Here is a 17,966-nt window from a genome sequence, read left to right as displayed (position 1 = left end):
AATAACCGAATCGAAATTGGCTGAAAGAGAACCGAGATCGGAGAGAGCTGAGAGAGCTAAGTGAAAAGGAGAAAGCGAGGCTGGTGTTTTAGGTTTCGCGGTTTCTAGGTCGAGATGAGAGAGCTGACTGATCGAGTGAGAAGGACAGAACGAAAGTGACTTAATTGCGAGGGATATATGTCAAATAGCACAAGTCAAATAACTTGGGAAATTTTAAAACAACCCCCACATTTAGACAACAATTAAATATTGTCTAAATGTCACAACATATTCCAGTCAACTAAGGCATACGGCTATTTGAGAGGGAAAAGAATTAATCAACTTTTGGATATCCCTCCAAATTTGAGATAGGAAATCACCACCTTCTACAACTACACAAATGTGTTATCAGAATTCTCACCATTTATCCAAAATTGAGATAGGAAATCACCACCTTCTACAACTACACAAATGTGTTATCAGAATTCTCACCATTTATCCAAATTTGAGATAGGAAATCACCACCTTCTACAACTACACAAATTTGTTGTCTGAATTCTCACCATTTTTCCAAACTAAACCAGTATGGTTTCAGTGTATATTCAGACAACATAAAAAAAAATTATGTCGTCTGAAAAACCCAGACGACATAAAACAAAACTTATGTCGTCTGATGTGTGTCGTCTGAAGGCCTTTTTGGCATAGTGTCTTTATGAACCTAGGAAGCCTAGCAGTCTCTAAATTACAATACTAATGCTGGTCATTAATGGTATTTATTTCAGTCAAAAAGAAAAGGATTCATGCATTACCAGTTGATTAACTTGGTCCTTAGCATCAGCCATATCCTCCTCCAGTGTCAAAGAGGTCAACATAAGACAACTAGGAAGGGAGAACTAAAATAAAAGAGAAAAGTTACAAGGCTAAAGCAGTTGTGTGTCAGAGAGAGCAACATAATAGAGAAACAGAAGTTTACAAGGAGAAGTCAACATAACAAAACAAAAAATAAAAGGGAAAAGTTACAAGACAATTAAGTAAGAAGAGGATTTGGTACACACCCTACTGGTGATGGTCTGCTCCTCTTTTTTCCAGTCCTCATATTCCTCTAGAAAAATGCTACTGTTGAGGGCGTTCTTCACCGTCTCCAAATCGTCGAGGGTGCTACACCTATCGATATGTTCTCTCACCCTTGTCATGAAAACTGTGATTCCCTCGCGATACATAGGGCATCCACGAATGTAAGGAATGATCATATCCAGGATCTCCCCCTCATCGCCTTGTTTCATACTCAATCCCATCCGACTGCACACAAGCAACAGATCCTCCATGCATTCTTCTCTCGTTGTTGGATCATTAAAATCATCAATCTCCTCCTCCTCATTAAAAAGAAGAACCGGAAAAGTATCCTACTGTTTTGTTCTGGAATTGCCGTGGGCTTGGCGACTCAGCCATAGATATGTTAAAAGTTCTTATTAATAACTATGAACCTTCAATTATTCTTCTTATAGAGACTCGCTTGTCGTCTGAAGTTATCAAAGAAGTCTCTTCCTCACTAGGGTTTCAAAATGTTTGGGATTCTCCTGCAAGCAGAGCGGCAGCCGGTAAAGATAACTGTGTTGGTTTGGCCATGTTAATGAAAACAAATGTAAATGACGACTTTTTAAATAAGACAAGCAATTATCTTGATTTCGTGATTAACGTAAGTCCTACAGGTCAAAAGTGGAGGTTGACAGGATTCTATGGGGACCCAAAATTGAAGTACCGCTCATGGGAGTGGCTCCGAAGCTTATCAAAAATTAAGAAGAATCTCCCATGGATAATTTTTGGAGACTTTAATGAAATTTTATATCAGCATGAGAAAAATGGCGGGCCGAAAAAGAGCAAATCGAAGATAAAAGCGTTCAAGAATGTCGTCAAAGAATGTGGTCTTTGTGATGACATGCCTTTTGAGGGTAGTAAATTTACGTGGAAGAAAGATAACATTAAGCAGAGGCTTGATAGAGGATTGGTCTCAGTGAAATGGAAAAAAAATATTTGATTCTCCTAGGGTATTGCATCTGACAGATGGAGATATCTCAGATCACATTCCTATAGTGATACAAACCAATGGTCAAAAACAAAAAAGAGAGAATGGAGATGCTCTACGTGATGTGATGGCCGATGTGTTTTTATTTGCTCAACAGTTGGAAGAGCAGTATCGTCTTTTGAAACTTGGGCTTAGAACGATCTCTAATATTGTAAACAAGATACAACTGAAGCGCTCAAATTTCTATTTCGAAATAATAAAGATGATTGCGCCTCAAGTTATTCATGCAACATATATTGCAATACATGACAAGGAAACTGATACAGTTAAACATGAACGTCTGGTTACTCTTAAGACTAGTTATAGCCTTGATTTCATATTATGGAATTGCATGGTCCTCCCCAAGTCAAGTCGAGATGACCTTGAAATTCCACCGGAGTGTCCAAGTGCTTCTTGTCAAAAAATCATCACGAAGGAGGTTAATCTTTCAGAGTATCTTGCGCAAACGTGGAAACTTGTATCGTTGATTCCAGCTGGTGGTAAAATAACCCAAAAAGAGATTATCAACCAAAAGATAAATGAGCAAGTGAAAAATTCGATTACGTGGCTAAAAGACTTGCTTCCACAAAATGATGACAAACATTTTGTGATCGGCATGACAACTTCGGAATACAAAGATATGAGTGAGAAATTAGTGAAGAATGCAATTAAGATTGGCCGTGCAGTCGTTCTGTACAACATCATTATATCTCTAATTAGAGGGGAAAGGATGGCATCTGCAAGAATAATAACAGAACTTGAGAAAAAGCTTAGTGAAGATATCAGATATTACGTTCCGTGGAAGTTGGATAAGAAAAATAAAAAGAAATTTGACGTTATAGAACCTCTACAGTATTTACTATATATTTTGGAGTGGCAAGTGGGTACTTCTGGATATAAAATTAATATAGAGGCAGAGCAATTAAGCAAACTTGAGGATAGAAGGTTTAAAGCGGAGAGAAAAGCCATGATGAGTTTCAATTTGTTGCACTTAATAAAGGTAATTATAAGAAGTGGCTCTGTTGAAATAGAGAAGGTTGAAAAGCTCATTAGAGATACATATACAGTTGACAAATTTACAATTCAAAGCCAGATTAATTTGCTAATAAGTATGAACATTCTACGTTCGAATGGGAATGATCCGAATGGAATTGATTTAGTAGAAGCTAACAAAAACTGCAAATCAATAGTCGATCGGCTTGAGCTGGCAGCAGCTATAGCCTTGAAAAGTCTTAAAAACACAACGTCCAAGAAGCCTATGAAGTACTCGGCGTACATGAATAAGATTACAAAGGCATACAAAAAATGAAGGGCATAAAAGGGGCGGAGCGACGTTTCTTAACTTGTAGGATACTTTTTAGGATTTTGTGAGATCTTTTGATCGACAACATTGTTGGTGCTTTCCCATCTGTTGTGTGTTTCTAGTCTTAGATTGATGGCCAGTTCTTTTGTATGTTTGTAATTGATACGCTAAAAGCAAGCGTATAATTTAACCCTGAAATTTTATATCAGCATGAGAAAAATGGCGGGCTGAAAAAGAGCAAATCGAAGATAAAAGCGTTCAAGAATGTCGTCAAAGAATGTGGTCTTTGTGATGACATGCCTTTTGAGGGTAGTAAATTTACGTGGAAGAAAGATAACATTAAGCAGAGGCTTGATAGAGGATTGGTCTCAGTGAAATGGAAAAAAATATTTGATTCTCCTAGGGTATTGCATCTGACAGATGGAGATATCTCAGATCACATTCCTATAGTGATACAAACCAATGGTCAAAAACAAAAAAGAGAGAATGGAGATGCTCTACGTGATGTGATGGCCGATGTGTTTTTATTTGGTCAACAATTGGAAGAGCAGTATCGTCTTTTGAAACTTGGGCTTAGAACGATCTCTAATATTGTAAACAAGATACAATTGAAGCGCTCAAATTTCTATTTCGAAATAATAAAGATGATTGCGCCTCAAGTTATTCATGCAACATAAATTGCAATACATGACAAGGAAACTGATACAGTTAAACATGAACGTCTGGTTACTCTTAAGACTAGTTATAGCCTTGATTTCATATTATGGAATTGCATGGTCCTCCCCAAGTCAAGTCGAGATGACCTTGAAATTCCACCGGAGTGTCCAAGTGCTTCTTGTCAAAAAATCATCACGAAGGAGGTTAATCTTTCAGAGTATCTTGCGCAAACGTGGAAACTTGTATCGTTGATTCCAGCTGGTGGTAAAATAACCCAAAAAGAGATTATCAACCAAAAGATAAATGAGCAAGTGAAAAATTCGATTACGTGGCTAAAAGACTTGCTTCCACAAAATGATGACAAACATTTTGTGATCGGCATGACAACTTCGGAATACAAAGATATGAGTGAGAAATTAGTGAAGAATGCAATTAAGATTGGCCGTGCAGTCGTTCTGTACAACATCATTATATCTCTAATTAGAGGGGAAAGGATGGCATCTGCAAGAATAATAACAGAACTTGAGAAAAAGCTTAGTGAAGATATCAGATATTACGTTCCGTGGAAGTTGGATAAGAAAAATAAAAAGAAATTTGACGTTATAGAACCTCTACAGTATTTACTATATATTTTGGAGTGGCGAGTGGGTACTTCTGGATATAAAATTAATATAGAGGCAGAGCAATTAAGCAAACTTGAGGATAGAAGGTTTAAAGCGGAGAGAAAAGCCATGATGAGTTTCAATTTGTTGCACTTAATAAAGGTAATTATAAGAAGTGGCTCTGTTGAAATAGAGAAGGTTGAAAAGCTCATTAGAGATACATATACAGTTGACAAATTTACAATTCAAGGCCAGATTAATTTGCTAATAAGTATGAACATTCTACGTTCGAATGGGAATGATCCGAATGGAATTGATTTAGTAGAAGCTAACAAAAACTGCAAATCAATAGTCGATCGGCTTGAGCAGGCAGCAGCTATAGCCTTGAAAAGTCTTAAAAACACAACGTCCAAGAAGCCTATGAAGTACTCGGCGTACATGAATAAGATTACAAAGGCATACAAAAAATGAAGGGCATAAAAGGGGCGGAGCGACGTTTCTTAACTTGTAGGATACTTTTTAGGATTTTGTGAGATCTTTTGATCGACAACATTGTTGGTGCTTTCCCATCTGTTGTGTGTTTCTAGTCTTAGATTGATGGCCAGTTCTTTTGTATGTTTGTAATTGATACGCTAAAAGCAAGCGCATAATTTAACCCTAAAAATATCATTAGTAGTATAAGCAAGTAGGGATCGTTCTATTCCGGGGATTGAGGGTACACCTGTCAACAAAAATACAAAGACAATTATTTACAAAAATAATACAAAGTATAAACATATTTACGAGAAAATAGGGGTTTTTGTTTTTGGTTTTCGAAAATAAAACTAAGTAAGTAAAACAATTAAAATGCAAAAACATAAATACAAGGATGGAATGAGAGAAACAAAGATCAAAACCGAAACTTATAATCAAATTCGATTCAACCCTAATATTGTTCATCTAAGTCATGAGAAAGGAGTTGATCATGTGAAACGTTAGAAAGAAAACGATTTCCCATATTTTACTTTTCAATGCTAATTAACCTAAGTGAAAGCACCTAGATCAATCCTATCAAACATGCATTCAAAAGTTAGATAATCATAACATGTTTAACGCATTAGACATAGAGAAAGGCTATCAACTCAAGTATTCAACTTAGTATGGAAAAGTCCACCTAATTGCAATCCTCTTCAATTAAATTCGATCTTTGTCCAAAACCTTTACTACTTTGATTCAAGTTTACACAAAACAAAAAGTTGAATTATGTTCTTAAACCTAGCAACAATTATGCATAAACCCTATATGTTTCGAACCACACAAGATTAACACACAAAGGATATCTATCAAGCAAATTTAATCAAACAAACTCACAAAAGCAACCAAGAATCACAACATAGGAATCGAGAATTCTCATTTAATCATAAAAATTCCAGAAATAATAACTTTGTTCAAACATATATGTCAACTAGTTCATAACCAACGAATTCAAAACAAAGGTTACAAAGGAGAATCGGATTACACCGTGGATGATGATGAAGACGAACGATTAACGTTGTGGTCCCTGAATCTCGAAAGCAAGCTTCAAGGATGGTGATGGATGATGATGATCACGGCTCTTCTTCTCCCTTGGCCTTGCTTGAACTCGTGGAGATGACTAGAGGATGGAGAGAGGGATGAAGATGCTCACGGCAACAAAGGGTTTTCTGATTTTTTTCTAAAGTGTGAAAGTGTAAAATTCGGAACCCTAGACGTCTAGAATGAGGGAGCATATATAGGGGACGGCATGTCTTGGTCTCCAAGCCGTGTACTTCTCTAATAAATCCATGGAATTAATCTGAAAATTCCACATAGTTTCCTCCAATGATAGCTTGCCAAATAAGCCCTATGATGTGGTCCAACCAATCACAAAATTCTCTAAAATACCTCCCTAAATAATCTTGCCGAAATTCCTTGATAATATTCTGATTTTCTCTCTTTTATTTCGGCCAAACTACCTTTAGGGATTTTAGGAATGTATCTAGACACCTTTTAGCACTTTTCTTGGTCTCCACACTTTTGCTTTCCTTTAAAATTGCCCTAGAAAATCTCTTGCCGAAATCTTCTTGGTTCTTGCTTGATTTTCACGCCAATTCTCTCTCCCCCTTTGTATTTTCACGGCAAAGCTTCCTAGGGTTTATTCTTTGCGTCACAAACCCTAATTCCATGGGCCTTTAGTGGGCTTTGATCCAATTGCCGAAAATCCACAAAGTCTTGAGAGTTCTTGGGCCTTGTTGCTTCAACTTCAAGCCTTGTCACCTTCCAACGTCATGACACTTCATTTTTCCATTTCCTTTTCATGGTTGCGTTGAAAACTTGCTTGGTAAGCTCTCCTCCTTTTCGCAGGGTTTCCTGGTTGAAGCAGGAAAACTTCTTTTCTTCATTTCTGCTCATTTCTGTGGCCCTTTGTGTCTCATTTTTGCTCCCCTTAACGTTTGCAAGCTCCTCTTTCATTTCGTGAGTTCATTTCCACTTTTTAGCTCCGAGGTCCTAAAAATAGAATCCGTTAATGAAAAATAGAAACTTTCCTAAAATGAAAAATGGCAACTTTCCTAAACTGAAAATGGAAACTTTCCAAAAATGAAAAATAGAAACTATAAAATAGAAACTTTCTACAAATAGGAACTTTCCCAATCGAAGAATGGAAACTTTCCTAAACAGAGTTTTATTAAGGAAATAACGCAGAAAATGTTGGGAAATGCAGTTAAAACGTCGCATTAAAATGCTCCTATCAGTAATCCTTTTAGATTCTTGTTAATGAAATATTATTACTGATAAAGAAAAACAAGGTGATCAATTTCATATTCCATAATTTGTATATGTGGCAGATCAAAACAATATGATAACTTCTAATGCATCCTATTAACAAGTCTGCGAGTCGAATTCAGATCATTATATGATTCTAAGCAATCGAGTATCAAGGTAAGCCTCAGTCAAAATCAAACAGATCTAGTTGTTCTTCTGTATAGTCTGGGAGTGAAGTTGTTAAGCTCAGTGGCTGCCTTGGCCTTTTCGCTCCTGTTATTCTCCCATGATTATCAGGAATCTCAGTCGAGTTGGCTGAACCACTAATGGGTTGGCTGATGCTTGATGAATTGTCCTCTTCAGCCATTCTGAGATCCTCAGCAACCCCAGTTACTTGTTCCGTATCAGTAATGTCCTCTCTAACTGACATTTTAGTGATTCCATTAGGCATAGCCTTTTCCACCAATGAAGGCTCTATCTCTACAGCAGCAAATTGGCCTCCAGAGTGCACGTGAGCAGAGACAATCCTTCCTCGTGCCGTGTGGCCAGTTTCCATATGCTTCTCAGATGTTTCATGATTCGCTGAGTACTTTCCTGTGACGGGCGGAATTTTTCTTGTGGCATCCGTAACATTTTACTGCTTTCTGCTGTAAAGAACAAAGAGTACAAACAATTAAGTTTTACTAAGGAATAAGAATTCATGTTACAATCTCGTCTCTCGCACCCACAGGCAACATATAAAATGAGAAGCAACTTTTCCTTGTAATACAAGCAGATTGAATATAAGAAGATCGATCACCTACTTATAAGTTTGACTTACCACTGATGGGAGCAGGAATGTTAACTGATGAAATTGGAAAATCTTGTGTGGCAAGAGGTCCACTGTCCTTGGAAATGACCTGTAAATGAAACAATTCATCAGTAAACTTCAAACGAAATAACAAGAGAACAGAAAGAATGTGGGATGTGGTGTGAGTGTATCTCGTTGGTGACTCATAGGAAAATAAATACTTGTGACCAGCTCCAACACAAGGAGATCTTATGTTTATCTTCACATTGCTGAGATTTTTGAAAAATAAAGGCAGAGCGATTTGTTAAGAATATTAGTGCCCCAGAAATGTGGTATGTGATTAGAGACTTGATCAAGCACATTGAATATTGATTGTAGGAAGTCCTCTTATTCTGGAATTTAAGGGCTTTCCTTCATCAAACACATCCAAGTGAATATGAAGATCATCAAATAGCAACCCTCTAAAAGCTCAAGCAAAGTGATGAGAAAAGACTCTCTGGACATGTTCCTAACCAATCAAACATGCCTTTTTTTGCCTGTGTCTACAGTACTCTAATAATTGTAAACACTAAAAGGAGCACGAACCTTGACAATGTTGTTCAATGTCACATTAAGATAACATGCAGAGTGCGAGGGGGAAAACATGGCAACCTGATGTGGGGGTAATCAACGAATTTGACCCACCATTATGACAATTGACCCTCGCCATAAGTACGCGGACAATGACAATCGTAGATGCGGTGGCAATCACCGTTATTAAAGACACAATGAAGATGGCGTTAAGGAGGCGCAGTCGTAATGGATGACATGATGGTGTTATTGAATAAACGCCATAACGCGGAGCGATGGCGTTATTCCATAACGCGGAGCGACGGCGTTAATAACGCCATAACGCGGAGCGACGTTAATAACGCCATAACGCGGAGCGAATTTAATAACGCCATAACGCGGAGCGACGGCGTTAATCCATAACGCGGAGTAATGGTAATGGCGTTATTCAATAACACCATAACGTGGAGTAATGGCGTTATTCGATAACGCCATAACGCGGAGCGATGACGTTATTCGCCATAACGCCGAGAGATGACATTATTCCATAAACGCGAAGCAATGGCGTTATTAGTAACGCGGAGTAATGGTACAACGTGCAGTGATTACGTTATTGATGGCAATATAGAATAACGGTGATGGCGTTATTCAATACTGCGGAGTTATGACAATAATGAGTACAGTTATCGATATTAAACGCAACTGTGGTGCAAGCTCTCCCTCATCTATAAATAGGGGGCATACTGACCAGGTAAGACATCTCATTCCAGCCTGTTTTACTCCACTACTGAGAAACGTACTGACTTAGGCATCGGAGGGTTTTCTGCAGGTACCCCCCCCCCTTTTCCTCGAGCCGGCGGTCAAACTCCAGGTCAACGCTCCAAGGGAGCTTCTCGATCATTTCTGGTCGGCTCCCGCTCCAGTCCGCATTCATTGGTGAGTCAAACTCCTCTACGGAATTTTTCGACACCAACACCTGATAAAAAAAACATTCATTAGTCATTCCCATGGTGTTGATTGTGACATTAGTATCTAACTGTAACTGTAAATGAGACATCGGAAAACCCAACCTTCTGCAGAACAAAAACTGCACCCACAAAGATGCTCTTCCCAAACTGAAAGGGCTTTGCGGTGGATGGTGGCACTAATTGTACCTGTAGGATCCAGAAGCCAAAACTTCAGCCACACACACATTGCTAACTCTAATGGCACAACGTTAAAAGTTCAGGGAGCAAATCTATTTCTTAGTTTACGAAAGCTAAGACCGACAAATGACCACAGAAAAACCACACGTTTATAATTTCATATATACACTGACCTTCAAAATGATCATAGCAAGACAATTTGGGGTGCAAGATTTGATCATAGCAACAATCTAATCAACCAGCAAGCACAGAACACCACACGAATCAGATTTTGTATTATCCTGCAGATTTTAAATATGCACGTGTTCTTGAACCAACGAATAAAAGAGCAGCCGCTGCTGCTGAAAGATTGAGGAAGTTATTTCTTCAATAGGTGATCAAGTGCATGCACTTGTTTTGGAAAGCACAAGAAGAAGTTGCTGAAAATCGTCAAAGTTCACTCTGCCCTGAAAGACCAATTCATACAGTTGACAATTTGCACAGCAGTTCTGAACTTCTGATGAGAAGGGATGCTTTTAAGGGGTCTGAATTATTGTTTGATCTGATAAGTTTTTTGAGCATTAGATTATTATTGTTTACAGTGTCAAAATATATGTAACTAGTCAATGTTGTTTCTCTAAATATCAGCTGAGCTTTAAAGCATTTGATCATGATTCAGCAAAGCCATTATGATATCATTTTCTCCAACTTATTTTCTTTTTGGTAGTTCAAATTTTGGTAAATTTATAATGTACGTCATAATGCATGGCTCGCTCAATAGCATGCCGAAATGATGCTCAAAGACGGATGCAATAATTGGAATGTGATCCTTTGCATATATCTCCTCCTCCTCATAAGCCACCACCGCCTCCGTTTTCCCCTCCGCCACCACCTCCACATCATCATCATCGGAATCCTCATCCGTTTCCTCTTCCGACTCCTGATCCGAATCTTCTTCATCTTCCAACTCCTCCCCCGATCCCTCCGAGTCCTCCTCGTCTTCCACATCTTCCTCCTCCAATCCCTCCTCCTCCTCCTCCAAACCTTCCTCATTCTTCTTCTCCTCCAAACCTTCCTCCTTCTTCTTCTCCTCCAAACTTTCCTCCTCCTTCTTCTCAACGCCGCCGTTTGAAAGATACTCAACAACCAACTCGACATCGATCACATTCCTAGATTTTAGGAGCTCTTCTCTGATCGCTGTGCTGATCTCGGCAATCACTACTGACCAAAAACATTCCTCGTATTGTTTGAGGAACGAATCGATGGCCTCGATGGCCCTTGCGCGAGAAACTTCGTCTAGATCGATCTTCACCCCAATTACACGTCCATGGCCTCCGGCTCCGTCAAGATTATCGGTCTCCACTCCATCTCTCTTTCTTCCGATCCAAGTAACAGCTTTCATAAGCTAAAAGTTATATATGCTTACGTATACCCCCAAACTGGGGCTCAGTGGTTTTGAAAGTTGAGAAGTTCCGGTTTGGCAAACTTTTTGTCATTTGATTCAGCGTGCAAACAAATGTTGAACTAGCATCAAAACAATATGACAACTTCTAATGCATCCTATTTACAAGTCTGCGGCTCGAATTCAGGTCATTACATGTACTTGTATGATTCTAAGCAACTGAGTAGCAAGGTAAGCCTCAGTCAAAGTCAAACAGATTTAGTTGTTCTTCTGTATAGTCTGGGAGCGCAGTTGTTAAGCTCAGTGGCTGCCTTGGCCTTTTTGCTCCTGTTATTCTCCCAGGATTATCAGGAATCTCAGTCGAGTTTGCTGAACCACTAATGGGTTGGATGATGCTTGATGAATTGTCCTCTTCAGCCATTCTGAGCTCCTCAGCAACCCCAGTTACTTGTTCTGTATCAATAATGTCCTCTCTAACAGACATTTTAGTGATTCCATTACGCATAGCCTTTTCCACCAATGAAGGCTCTATCTCTACAGCAGCAAATTGGCTTCCAGAGTGCACGTGAGCAGAGAAAATCCTTCCTGGTGCCGCGTGGCCAGTTTCCATATGCTTCTCAATATTTTCACTCCCAATCACCTTGGAATTTTGTCTCAGACCTTCCATGATTCGCTGAGTACTTTCTTCTGATGGGAGGAGTTTTTCTTGTGGCATCCGTAACATTTTACTACTTTCTGCTGTAAAGAACAAAGAGGTACAAAACAATTAAGTTTTACTAAGAAACATAAGAATTCATGTTACAATCTCATCTCTCACACCCGCAGGCAACATATAAAATGAGAAGCAACTTTTCTCTGTAATACAAGCAGATTGAACATAAGAATATTGCCTACTTATAAGTTTGACTTACCACTGATGAGAGCAGGAGTATTAACTGACGAAATTGGAAAATCTTTTGTGGCAAGAGGCCCACTATCCTTGGAAATGACCTGTAAATGAAACATTTCATCAGTAAACTTCAAATGAAATGACAAGAAAACAGAAAGAATGTGGGATGTGGTGTATCTGGTTGGTGGCTCATAGGAAAATAAATACTTGTGACCAACTCCAACACAAGGAGATCTTATGTGCTGAGATATTGAAAAAGAAAGGGAGAGCAATGTGCCAATAATATTAGTGCCCCAGAAATGCGGCATGTGATTAAGGACTTGATCGAACACATCAAATATTGATTGTAGGATGCCCTCTAACTCTGCTTTTAAGGGCTTTCCTTCATCAAGTGATCAAACACATCTAAGTGAATATGAAGATCATCAAATAGCAACCCTCTAAAAGCTCAAGCAAAGTGTTGAGAAAAATGGATGGCCGGGCTCTGTAGACATATTCGTAACCAATCAAAGATGCCTTTCTTTGCCTATGTTTCTACAGTACTCTAAAAATTGTCCAGACCAAAAAGAGCACGCACCTTGACAATGTTGCTCACCGTCACATTAAGATAACATGCAGTGTGTGAGGGGGAAAACACAGCAACCTGATAACAAGCATTCATTAGTCATTCCCATGGTGTTGATTATGACATTAGTATCTAAATCACAACTCACTAAAGATAATCAGTGAAACTCAAACTGTAAACGAGACATCAGAAAATCCAACCTTCTGCAGAACCAAAACCGCACCCACAGAAATGCTCTTCCCAAACTCTCCCTCAGAAAGGGCTTTGCAGTGGATGGTAGCACCAATTGTACCTGTAGGATCCTGAACCCAAAACTTCAGCCACATTGCTTTCTCTAAATGGCACAAAGTGAAAAGTTCGGGGAGCAAATCTAGTTCTTAGTTTACGCAAGCTAAAGACCAACAAATAACCACAGAAAAACCAACACATTTATGCACACACTCACCTTCAAAGTCAACATGAGATCACCAAGACCATTTGGGGTGCAAGATTTGATCATAGCAACAACCTAATCAACCAGCAAAAACAGAACACCACAAGAATCACCGACTCAGTTCTACTCAATCGGTTTCGCAATTTTAACAAAGCTCAAATCTTTAAAACCTAATTTGCCTGATACAGATTAAGGGTTTCCAATTTTTCTCAAAGTGCTCCCAATTCTAATATTCCAACCCCAAATCCGAGATCACAAAATTTCACCAATTGACACCAAAACGACGACGTAATAGAACTACCTTAGCTACTCTGTGAGTGCCAAGCCCCTTCTTGATCGAACCCAAAGGGGTCCGAGGGCCGCCACCGCCTTCTGAATCGAGAGCGCGGAGCCAAGAATCGGCGAAGAAATCGTCGTCTTCCTCGTCGCCGTTCTCGAAGACTCTCCTTATGAACTCCTGCGTCGGAATCGGCTCGTCGGAGGAGGAGGAGGTCTGGGAGCGGCGGTGCATCGCGGCCTGAACGGCGCCGGCGGGGCCCGGAATGAGGGCCGGAGATGGAGAGGAGGGTTTGGGTTGGGGGTTTAGGGAAGGAGACGAAGAGTGGTTGCAAGGGCGAAGAGAGAAAGAGGGGAGCTCCGAAACGTCGTCGTCTACGTCGAGAGCTTCTTCCCAGGGTTCCATATGGTGGTACTGCTCACAGTGGGAAGCGCGGGAATGTGTTTTGGGGTTTTGGTTTTGCAGTGGGCCGGGTTTTGTATTGGAGAACTGGGCTCAGAATCTCGGGTCCAAAAGAGTTCGGTTCGGTTTTTGTTTTGCATATTGTACAAGTCACTTCGGTGTCCCGCCTTGTGAAGGATGCGAAGCATAGGATTCTTGTGAAATTATTATTATTAGGATCAATACGAGGGTACATGAGCAAACCATACATGTGAAGCAGCATTATGATTCTTGTGGAATTATTAGGATGAATATGAGGCCAGATGAAAAGCCGTACATGTGAAATTGTGTAATTGGCCCAAAAGGACATTGTACTCGTGAAAAATGAGGGGTTGAGAATTTATGTGGAACACAATTTAGGTATAAGGATAAGCTTAAGCAAGCTTAATAGTATGCTGGATCTTGTCAAGAGAAAGTAGAGAAACCCAAGGAATGATTGATCACAAAATGAGGTGCCGTAAGAGTCCCTCGAACTCCTTTCTTGACTTCATGGAAACAAGTCACAAATTAGGGAAATTCGTCCAAACAGTGTCTGAACTTTTCCAGACTATTAATTTTCATACCTATACTTTGAAAAATGTCATAATGGTACCTGAAGTTTTGGCCCCGACCCAATTTTCGTACCTAGCAACAGTAAAGTCGTCAATGACGTTAAATTTTCAGGGATATTTTCATCATTTTACTATTCATCTTCTCTCACCACTCGTCTCCATCCTCTTCTTTTCCTCCACCGAAACCATGACATTCCCAGAAAACCCTCTGTGCTCAAATCTCTCTCTCTTTGTCTCTCTCTTTCTGAGGATGGAAATAGACGGCTTTGATCGGCTCCCGGACCCCGTGATCCTCCAGATCTTCGACCTGGTCTCGGACACCAAGACCCTCATTCGCTGCCTCGCCATTTCAAAACCCTTTAACTCCCTCGTCCCCCACATCGACTCCCTAGTCCTCATCGTCAACCGCCTCATCTCCTCCGACTCCGACAACGACGTTTCCAACCTCCTTGCCTCTGCACTTTCCGTCGGTGTCGGTGATGCGATCGATACAGGGTTCGGGAAACGATGTGTCGTTGTCCCAGACGAGCTCGTCGTTGATGACGATGTGTTTGCCGACGCTGCTTAGTCTTTCGCCCATGATTTCCGGGGCACGCTGGGATGCAGGGTGGAGTGGGTTGCAGTGTTCAGAGCGTCGTCTCCTCCGACTCCTACTCCGAATGACTGGCGACGGTGGCAGAGTGAAGCCCGAAAGCTTCTCGGGTTTTCCGATGTAGTTTCTGAAGAGAGAAGAGAGAGAGACAGGGCTGGCCTCGGCACAAAATCGAGGCATTTTGTTCAAAACCATCTACCGAGGCAAATACACCATACAAGCTGACGAGTTTGAGGTTTGATCTCCAGATATATTAACAGATATGGAGGAGAAGAAAGGAGATGAAGAAAACAGAGAAAAAGAAAGAAGAAATAGAAGAATTGGAGAAGGAACAATTGAGATTTTGGGCTATTGGTATTTGCAACTTAAGAAGAAAAATTAATAGTAAGAAACTTTGTGGCTGGGAATCTGGAATGAAGGAGGAAGAGAGAGAGAGATACTTGCAGAGGCTGCAACACGAGAAGGAAGATGACAGAATGGTCAAAGAAAAAGTGTTTTTAAACTAAATGATATATATAATTTTTGTTGACCAGATACTAACGACAGGCAAGCATCCTGGTGGTTGGGGCGTTCATTCCCATATGTGTTGGGATGGGTTGGGGTTCGAGTCTCCCCAACGTTAAAGTTTGGGGATTATTTTGGATTTTCATTGTTTTAAAATTAATTTACTGTACCAAAATACATGAAGTACCGCTTTTACCCCTGAAAATTTAACGCCGTTGACGACTTTACTGTTGCTAGGTACGAAAATTGGGTCGGGGCCAAAACTTCAGGTACCATTATGACATTTTTCAAAGTATAGGTATGAAAATTAATAGTCTGGAAAAGTTCAGACACTGTTTGGACGAATTTCCCCACAAATTATGATCCACTTACTACATGTCTCAAATCTGTGAGATTAAGCAATATAGAAGATACCATCAATATATAGTTCAATGGTTAAGTGTGTTGGTTTGAATTCAAGTTTGATAATTGAATTGGAAATGTTCTAATTGACTGATCAAAATACTAAACTATAATTTTGACTATTTCTGAAGTGAAGATAGGCTATAAACTCTACTGGTAATGAAGTTCAATCTCGACTTCTTCTTTTTTCTTATACAAAGAAGAATGGACTGAATTTTTCTTTGACTTGAATTGGTTCTTATACCAGTCCCTGCTGTAGATCTAGGCTTCTACTGGTGCAATGTTCAATTTTAATCCTCATCAACAACAACAAAATGTCAAAAGGACTGTAAAAATGATGTAAAAGATTTCAACATAATCTTTGTCCAAAAAAAAAAAGTTTGAGCACAATCAAGTATATTTGCTTACCGCATTTCACGACTATTTAATACTGTTTCTTTGTTGAATTCTCTCAAGTCTCAACCTTTTAACAATGTTTAGTCGGCAATGCTAATGGTTGTGTCCCTATAATAGGAATGAAATTTGTAACTTTTGTATGCCAATACCTGTAGATTGCTGATTATGAAGCATAACTATTCTAGTTTTGGTCCGATTCATTTCTTAAACAAAAAAAAATTACTCTTTGATCTTTCTAGTATTATGTGATGATTTTTTTTTTATGCCAAAACAACAACAACCAGAAAACTAAAAAACAAACCCACGCGGAACACCCCCCCCCAGCTGATCCAAATGGAACGCTGGAGACACAGAAAGGGGGAGACAGAAAAACCAAATATAAGGTCCAAGATGGCTATGAGCAAGATTAGCTAGCTTATCAGCCACAAAATTAGCCTCCCTATGCACATGTCGAAAAGCCACTGCAAGTGGCCTAGTGGTTCTTGCCTAGTTGGGTGTGCTCTCCAACCTAGGTTCGAACCATGAAGCTGTCAAAGTGGCCAGGCATTGTGCTGCAATGCGCAGTTTGAGCATTTCACATGCGCCGAATGGGTTTATCTTGGACCTAGGAAGTCTTTAGGTTCCTCTTGACAAAGTCAAAAAAAAAATGCACATGTCGAAAGACAACACTGTGAAACTGTTGTGACCAACTAAGAATGTCCTGAATCAATACCCGAATACGCCAAGGAGTAGATCACGACCTTGTAAACAGTCGATTAGTATCTTAGAATCCCCCTCCACTATGATACGAGAATGTTGATGGAGAAGAGCAGTGTGAAGACCTTCACGTAGGGCTTTTGCCTCTGCTACCAAAACACTCGCAGGACCAATAGATTTATTTGCAGCAACCAGCGGTTAGCCAAATTCATTTCGGAGCACAAACTCAATCGTAGCTTGTTCATTACGAACCGGACCATCAAAATTCGGTTTTACAGCACCCGTGTTTGGAGGATGCCATTTAACATAGAAAGCTTTTGAACTAGAAACCGGCGCGGCCTTAGGATTAGCTTTGGCATAATCAACACCCAACAAAACAGCAGAGAAAAAAGTACGATGTGGGGAAGATTGCTTCTGGTGGAAAACACCAATAGAACTACACCATTTTAATAGATTCAATAGAAGGATACTCTATATATAATTGATTAATTAAATACTAGTGTATTGCTAATTAGCGAGTGACGTTGTTCTGGTTTTTATCCCATTTTATGAACTGACACTTTCAAACCTATTACATTAATAAAAATTTACGAGTAATTTTGATCTATTACATTATCTAACAATTTCATGTAATAAATTAGACGAATAGAATTACAAACATTTCAAGACAAGAGTGTAGATCACATAGTACCCTCCGAAACTAAAATAATCTCTCGACTCGAAAATTACCTTGATCCATTCTTCGTGTCGCCGCCACGATAACGACAATAGTAATGTCCGGCATTAAGACCCCGGGAACAACGGTCCACAACATCTTTGTCAAGTCAACCCTCAACCTCCCTCCCATAATTAAATCTTGTCCATTGCCTCCCTCAACTGCCTACCGGAAGTTCCGGTGACCTTCCTCCCTCCCACCAAAACAGTAAAAAACTCACCCTTTTCACCTCCCTCCCCCACTCCCCCACCACAAACAAACACAGTAAAAAAATAAA

The 17,966-nt window shown here is 39.7% G+C and overlaps 1 protein-coding gene across 1 annotated transcript; it reads right to left on the bottom strand.

Moving 5' to 3' along the window:
• Positions 1–7,514: 7,514 nt before the first annotated feature.
• LOC133745093 (uncharacterized) lies at positions 7,515–13,980 on the bottom strand. The gene is made up of 13 exons (XM_062173085.1): positions 13,417–13,980; positions 13,128–13,190; positions 12,883–12,984; positions 12,695–12,760; positions 12,140–12,218; positions 11,473–11,966; positions 10,925–11,231; positions 10,582–10,870; positions 10,313–10,388; positions 10,021–10,077; positions 9,773–9,856; positions 8,184–8,262; positions 7,515–7,957 (listed from the first exon to the last, which is right to left on the bottom strand). The coding sequence occupies exons 1-13, from the start codon at positions 13,795–13,797 to the stop codon at positions 7,548–7,550; spliced, it is 2,487 nt and encodes an 828-aa protein (XP_062029069.1). The 5' UTR covers positions 13,798–13,980; the 3' UTR covers positions 7,515–7,547.
• Positions 13,981–17,966: the final 3,986 nt, after the last annotated feature.

Source organism: Rosa rugosa, chromosome 4, assembly GCF_958449725.1.
Source record: "Rosa rugosa chromosome 4, drRosRugo1.1, whole genome shotgun sequence".
Lineage (NCBI taxonomy): Eukaryota > Viridiplantae > Streptophyta > Magnoliopsida > Rosales > Rosaceae > Rosa > Rosa rugosa.
This window is presented reverse-complemented; position numbering and strand designations above follow the sequence as displayed.

Bases quoted from the DNA above. Each gene is read 5' to 3' on its own strand.
- LOC133745093 (XM_062173085.1), bottom strand. From the start codon at position 13,797: ATGGAACCCTGGGAAGAAGCTCTCGACGTAGACGACGACGTTTCGGAG. The intron at 12,761-12,882 runs GTTGGATTTTCT...GCTTGTTATCAG, and splicing joins CGGTTTTGGTTCTGCAGAAG to GTTGCTGTGTTTTCCCCCTC. The intron at 9,857-10,020 runs GTCAGTGTATAT...TGGATCCTACAG, and splicing joins TTGCTATGATCATTTTGAAG to GTACAATTAGTGCCACCATC.